This window comes from Clarias gariepinus, chromosome 15 (genome assembly GCF_024256425.1).
Source record: "Clarias gariepinus isolate MV-2021 ecotype Netherlands chromosome 15, CGAR_prim_01v2, whole genome shotgun sequence".
Lineage (NCBI taxonomy): Eukaryota > Metazoa > Chordata > Actinopteri > Siluriformes > Clariidae > Clarias > Clarias gariepinus.
This window is the reverse complement of record NC_071114.1, coordinates 2,072,501-2,080,000: the sequence shown is the minus strand read 5'-3', so window position 1 is coordinate 2,080,000 and position 7,500 is coordinate 2,072,501. Positions and strand designations below refer to the sequence as shown.

At 43.3% G+C, this 7,500-nt stretch overlaps 2 protein-coding genes across 3 annotated transcripts in view; one reads left to right on the top strand and one right to left on the bottom strand.

The window, feature by feature from the left end:
• Window positions 1-533, top strand: part of LOC128543040 (AP-2 complex subunit alpha-2) — a 29,837-nt gene extending 29,304 nt beyond the window's left edge. For both annotated transcript variants that reach the window (XM_053513331.1, XM_053513330.1), the window contains one exon: window positions 1-533. This exon is cut by the window's left edge and continues 362 nt beyond it. The gene's annotated coding sequence lies outside the window, so the exon portion shown is untranslated.
• A 5,344-nt stretch (window positions 534-5,877) lies between these two features.
• LOC128543292 (ras-related and estrogen-regulated growth inhibitor-like) overlaps window positions 5,878-7,500 on the bottom strand; it is a 6,318-nt gene continuing 4,695 nt past the window's right edge. The window contains exon 4 of the mRNA XM_053513672.1: window positions 5,878-6,769. Coding sequence (XP_053369647.1) covers window positions 6,293-6,769 — 477 coding nt within the window. The 3' untranslated portion in view covers window positions 5,878-6,292. The remainder of the gene's footprint in view (window positions 6,770-7,500) is intronic.

Below are 7,500 nucleotides of genomic sequence, written 5' to 3'. Positions count from 1 at the left end.
CCATAAACGTCTCTACTGCGCTGTACATGCAGACAGAACTCTGTGTGTGTGTGTGTGTGTGTGTGTGTGTGTGTGTGTTATTGGGAAGGGGGGGTTAAAGAAGCTGCACAGAGCTCCATCCTGCCTGACGTTACAGCAACTCGTGAAACCTGTGGCTGAATCAAGTGCCTTGGACTAGCACAGCTGGAACTCCTGGGGGGCCCTGGAGACGAACACTCTCAGTATTCCGTTGATCTCGTGTAGAATAAATCAACACTCAGGGGACGACAGTATAATTCTTCTTCTGAAGCCACACACACACACACACATCAATAACAAGTGCTTTAAAAGGGATGAATTAAAAGTGCTTGACTTTACAAAAACAGTTAAAAACAAAAAAAGGTAAAAGTCATTGCTCGGCCACTGCCAGCTCTCCATGTGCCTTCGACTCGTCTGTTCCTCTTGACTGTGTGTCTGTTGTTCACATCTGAGAGCCTGCTATACTCCTGACTTTCAGATGGGTTTTTGCCAATTAAACTACACCCTGACACTCATCTGGGCTTTTTATTTTATTTCATTTTATTTTATTATAACTAATATCCAGAGCTCATGCCTTTACAGGATACTTTATCTAAAGTTAAACATACAGCATGTCTTCATAAACATAAATCAGACAAGGTGAAGATGTTTGTCTTCTCATTTAGCTTCATGTCTAATGAGGTTAAAAAGGAGAAGCTTATAGATGGAAATTTACAAGAGTGAGTCAAAAATAATCAGCACTTCGAAAAAAAACGAAAAGACAAATTGTTCAACCTAATCATCTTGTTTAATACACTTTGTGCCTCTCTTTCCTATTCCATCATTAAACATGTTTTTAACTGAGCTGCGAGCCACGAATGCACCGCTGTCTTCAGTTCTTCATCGGAAGTGAAGTGACCCTTTAACACCTCAGCGAGTCGACAGTGTGTGCAGAAGTGTGTGAGATCACGACGCCCTCGTATAGCAGTCCATTGTGTTTAAAGTGTAGTCTTCATCTCTTTAAGTGTCTCACTGTAACGAGTGGTGTTGATTGTTGAACCTTTTTCCTGATACTGTTCCAACACTTCTGGCCCTTGGGAATCCCAGAAAACTGTAACACTAATGAATTTTCCAGCTGATTTGTTTTATCTTTTAAACATTTTCTCAGTTGGTGATTGGGGATGTTTCTGTTCGACTCTGCCGTTTAGTCTCAGACTCGTAGTGATGAATCCGTGTCTCGTCACCAGTAATGATTCTCAGTAATGACCTTCCTCAGAGTATCGGTGTGAATGTTGTTTACAGATATCCAAACACTTCTGTTTATGCTCTTCTATGAGTTCAGGTACACAGACCACAAAAAAACAGACTCACTGCATGATGAATCAATTTTTGCTCCCATTGCAGTTATGAATAAACTGATTTAACACGTTCACATCGGGGACACAGAAGCCTCGAAGGTTTTAATACAACCCAGGGTGCGCATCATTTTTGACTCCCCCATGTAGTAGAGTTTACATTTTTATGTTTCAGTGTCAAAGTTTCAAAGATATAAATCAGAATACACTTGGAAGCAGTACGTCATGAAATAAAAGTGCAAGTATAACAGAGATCTTTTTTTTTTTTTGTGAAGTTGTGTATAAATGTTTGAGGCCAGGAATTTGCAGATGATCACAGCACTTTCGTGATGCGGCTCATGTACATCAACACTCTGTAAAATGTAAAGTGTATGGAGAGATCGCTGGGAAAACAAGATAAATACAGAGACACAACTCAAATTTTAGCTCACATCGAAGTTACATTAATAATATATACAGTGGGTACGGAAAGTACCCCTTAAATTTTTCACTCTGTTTCACTCTGTTATATTGCAGCCATTCGCAAGTTAATTTTTTTCCTCATTAATGTACACACAGCACCCCATATTGACAGAAAAACAGAATTGTTAACATTTTTGTAGATTTATTAAAAAGAAACTGGGCCTAAGTATTCAAACCCTTTGCTTGGTATTTAGTAGAAGCACCTTTTGATCTAATACAGCCTTGAGTCTTTTTGGGGAAGATGCAACAAGGTTTTCCCTCCTGGATTTGGGGTTCCTCTGCCATTCCTCCTTGCAGATCCTCTCCAGTTCTGTCAGGTTGGATGGTAAACGTTGGTGGACAGCCATTCTTTGGTCTCTCCAGAGATGCTCAATTGGGTTTAAGTCAGGGCTCTGGCTGGGCCACTCAAAAACAGTCACAGAGTTGTTGTAAAGCCACTCCTTCATTATTTTAGTTGTGTGTTTAGGGTCATTGTCTTGTTGAAAGGTAAACCTTCAGCCCAGTTTGAGGTCCTGAGCACTCTGGAGAAGGTTTTCGTACGGAATATCCCTATACTTCGCTGCATTCATCTTTTCAGAGCGCAGGGTCAGACATTTTTACAGCGCCCCTGGAGCAGACAGGGTTCAGGGCCTTGCTCAAGCTCAGGTGTTTGATTCTGACTATAAAATTGAACTCGACTGTATATTCCAGACATGAACGTGCAGGAATCTCCACAGATAATATAAGCTGCAGTCGTGATTTATGTTTATTAGGTTCACCGGATTTTCTCAGATTTCTTCTGCATGTTCCTAAATTTCTCACTCAGCCTGTTAGACGAGGCCCAGACTTTGTTGAAGGTTTATCATCTGCGTTTTGATTGGTTTAGAAACTGAAACTTGAGTTACACTCACCTGTACACACTCCTTTGATCTTCACCTGCTCACTCCTTGTGCTGAATGAAACAATACGCCTCCTTATGATCCGGCTGAAGCGTACACACCGACCCCGAGCGGACGCCCCTGACCTTATTACCTCGTGTAGATGATGAGACGAGGGGGAAACTCTCATCTTGATTCATGAGACTCCTTTAATTCTGATTACATCAGTAGCCCACTTACTGTAACACACACACTGCACTCCACGTGTTTATCCACGCATGCAGGATATTGTTATCACTCTTCATTTATTCACTCATTAATGTTAAACAAGTGCTCGATCCTGCTCAGGGTCAAGGTGGAGTCTCTGGGGGGCGGGGTGGGAGGGGGCGGGGGGATACATTACAGCTCTGACGCCAGTACATGACAGACCACCACACACACACACACACACACACACACACACACACGCTCATCACACATATGTTAATTTGAGACAAACATCTCGATTTTCCACAAGACTTTTGGGCAACTAACAAAAAAGTTCAAATAGTTGGACTTTTTGTTAGTTGTGTTCCGTTACATTTTACATAAAACTAAGATGATGACAATTTATTATAATTAATGGAACCATGAGTTCTAAACTCTACCAAAATCCGAAAAAAGAGGATGTCCAGCCATCAGTTCCTGACCTTGAGCAGAACAATGATCTGAAACACCAGCAAGTCCACCTCTGAACGGCTCAAAAATACAAAATTAAGGTTTTGGAGTGGTCCAGTCCGGACTTAAATCTGAATGAGATCCTTAAACAGGCCGCTCATTCTCGAGAATGTGGGTGGATTAAAATAATCCTGCAAGGAAGAGCGGACCAAAATTAGCAGCGGACCAATTGATTGAGTTATTAGATTTAGGGGGGCAATTACTTTTTTACATAGTGCCAGGCAGGTTTGGACAGACCTGGTTCCCTTAATATAATAATAATAATAATAATAATAATAATAATAATAATATACATTTACTCGGGTTATCTTTGTGTAATTTTAGGGCGTGGCATGTCAGGTGACTGGATTGGCGTGAGCACCGTTACTGCTCCTGGTGTCCTGGGGTCGGGTCAGGGACACGTCCGGGTCAGGGACACGTCCGGGTCAGGGACACGTCCGGGTCAGGGACACGTCCGGGTCAGGGACACGTCCGGGTCAGGGACACGGCGGCACAGCGAGCTCATGTTTATTACTTTTACTGTAAGTCTGAGAGCAGTGTGCTGAACAGCGCTGCTTGGTTGTCAGTGTGTGTGTGTGTGTGTGTGTGTGTGTGTGTGTGTGTGTGTGTGTGTGTGTGTTCTGTGCTGGATAATTAGTGAGATAATAGTGAAGTGCTCCTTGTGTGAGAGTGGATTGGGTGTGACAGTGGAGAGCGCGGTGAGGTTAATAACGGGCTGCGTGTGAAAGGTCAGAGTCCGGCTCCAGCCTGGATGAGTGGCGTCTTCTCCGTCCCCGCGGCGTCCCACTGCGCACCGCTCTTCACTGACCAAACACAAAGGCTGCAGTGTGAGCGCTGAGTCACTCTGGAATTTACAGAGACGCGGCGACAACACACTCGGCACATGCTGTCCTGATCCTCTGACACTAAACACCAGAACCATAAAGATTCCTCGACGGGTTCAGGGTTAAATTAAATCCTCAGGAGTCCCCTGGTTATTATTTCATTCTTTTATATTAACAAAATATCTGTGCAGGAACCTGAAGACCATCTATAAAGATCTGAAAATCTCACCACAAGCTGATCTGTGGAGCAGGAAGAACACTGTGCTGGAGAAAAAGCCTGGTCTGAATGATTAGATCCTCAATTATTACATTTAGTGTCCGCTCACACACACACACACACACCAGACGCAGAGAACAAGTGCAGCAGAAGTGATGGCACTGGATACACTTAAACTCATGCTGAAAAACACTCATCCAGAACACGGTGTCGGTGCTGAAAGTGAATTTTCAGACATAATCATATAATAATAATCAATATGGTTACGGACACTACAGATTAGTTTGGTGGGGAGGTGTCCTTCATGTTCCACACAGTGCTTTAATTTAAGCAACAATTTTACAGGTCATGTGCTTCTAAACGCTTACAAAAGGTTTAGTATTAATACTCAAAGAAATATGAATAAATTTGCGATTTTAACTGATTATTGTTTGAAGTGAGACAGTATAACGCTGAAAAATGGCCATTTTTGAGGTTCATATAAAATCATCTCTCCAAAAAAACGGCTGAAGTTACTGATCACTTTCACGCTACATGAACTTCAGAAGTAGCTTCTTTTCTGTATTATATATAACATGAAGAAATAAAGCGTATTGTGTTTTGACTCCACACGTTGCTGATACAGGAGGAACGCGCTCGCAGTCACGTGTTCGCGCTCCAGTAACAGACACGTCGTAGGAATGAGTTTATATGAGGGGTTATGATAAGAGCAGCGCACACAGCTTTGTCAGGTTCTCCCCCGTGATGGGGCGGAGTTTTGGACATCATCGTGACGTCACAACATCTTATTCCAGCTCCGTTTACACGAGCATCAGGGCTCCTGAGCAGCGCCGCGTCGGAGCGCCGTCGGTGTAGCGCCTCGTTAAGAGTCATTAGATTACACCTGCTGATCTGATAAGTGTGTGTGTGTGTGTGTGTGTGTGCATTTAACAGGTAATGCGTGTGTTAAACTACAACGTAACACTTTGACAGACACACAGCTTTATTTCAGGATGATACAGAACAGATAAAGAGTCAAAAACATACAGAACTGATCGTCAGTGAACCTCAAGACATGAAACTACAACCAAAAGACATTTTCACAAAGACGCGGCTTCAGCAAAAATATTTACACTTTCAAGGTGGTTTTTTTTTTCCTGTAAAGAACCGAGTGGATCGCGAGATGGAGAGCGAGAAGAGCGCGGCCGTGGACCTTTCACTCTCCATCTGCGATCTCAGCTACGCTACCTACACAATGCCTTTGGAAAGAATCTCAAACATTTAAGATCGACAGACGATAACGTCACTGAAACACTTTTCCCAAAGTCATGACGTGCATCAGCAGATGGTCCTTTCTCCACAAAGCTTTTCCTTTACAGAATCATCATTAAAGAATGTTGTGAAGGTTCATGCTTTAGAGTCTCATCTCACACAAGATGTTCCTCAAAAAGAACACACACACACACACACACACACAAACACACGTCTCCCAAACCAGGTTTTAAGGAGTTTCCTATTGAACCTAAACTACTCAGAAGATCCGGATCACTCGGGAAGCTGCAACGAGCAGGACCATGTGCTGGAGCTCCCAGTAGAGAGAGAGAGAGATGTTCCTCAAAGGCAGAAGTTAAAACAAGCCATAAACAAAGGATGCGTTTCTGGCTACGTCCCGTCCCGTTTTCTGATAAACATCTATTAGGAGGTTCCAGTTCAATAAACATCTGTGTACTTCCTTCACTTTGATGCCCCTCCCCCAGCGCGTGACCATCCTGCTCTAACAGTTCCATCATTAACGAAAGACGTCGTATAGAATAAACACATTTTACTCACTGAAATGTTCTGAAAGAGATGACTACTGAGCGGCGTCTCCCAGCTTCACGCTCCTCAGTCGGGCAGCAGGTCTCTGAATGAGCTGAAGCTGAAACTGCGTCCTGTGGATCCCAGAGTGGCGTTGGAGTGAATCCTGGGGATTCTCTCCATCAGTCTGGAGACGCCGCGTCTTCTGAAGGATGGAGGCGATTTGTCCATCTGCTGCAGTATGTCTGCGTAGAGCGCCTGGAAGACGCTGGCCGTTTCCTCCCAGCCGTCCCGGACGGAAATTTCACGCAGAGGAAGCTTGAGGGCGTGCGACAGACTCTCGCCCTCCTCACCCGACACCATCCGGTCAAACTCCAGGTCTTTCTTGTTGGCCACGATGATGACCGGCGGAGGATCAGGACAGTTTCTTCTGCTGTGGATGTGGTTCACCAGGAAGCACAGGCGCATGACTTCGTCGAAGCTGCAGCGATCGGTGACGGAGTAAACGACCAGGAAGCCGTCGGCCCATTTAATCTTCTCCTCCATCAGCAGCGCGTCTTCCTCCTGCACGGAGACAGAGTGATATGATCTATTAGTAATGTATCGTGTATATTTCAGTTACAGTCTTGGCATGTGGATCAACAACGCTGATGAGATACATCTGGTGCCGTTATCTTTCAACGCCTTCGTATTCTGTAGCCCAAATCCACTGGAACTAAAAGCTCCAAACCTGTTCCAGCACCACAGCAGGACTAATCTGATCTGATCTTTAATGTAATCAGTGATATTATTATTATTATTATGATTATTATTATTTGAGGTTGAAGCCCACGTACATGTCTGTGTGTCTCTCTGTACAGCAGAACTCTCTGTCTAACTTATTAATACAAAGAAATCCCATTCTGTAAGGTTGAGTATCTTACGCCTTGTTTACACTAAGTTGTCCTTCTTTGGTGCTCAGACAAATACACTCCCTGTTCGGTAATCGGAGAGTGAATCACAGATGAGAAATGGAAAAAGTAGATCAAAGGATAAAGATGAAGTTTTGTCTTAAAACCACTCCAGCGTGTTAAAATTCACTTATACCACTTCAGCGCTGTTATTTCAGCCAAAGTGAAAATATGAACTAATCCCAGTCAAAATATTCACTTTATCTTTTCTAATTAATATCTATTGGTGCAGGTGTTTGTTTACATTGAGACAGTAGCGCATTAGTAGATTATTTTACAGTAGATTATTAAATCCCACACATAACTGTTCATAACATCACTTTTACTCCACATTTAGATTCACTG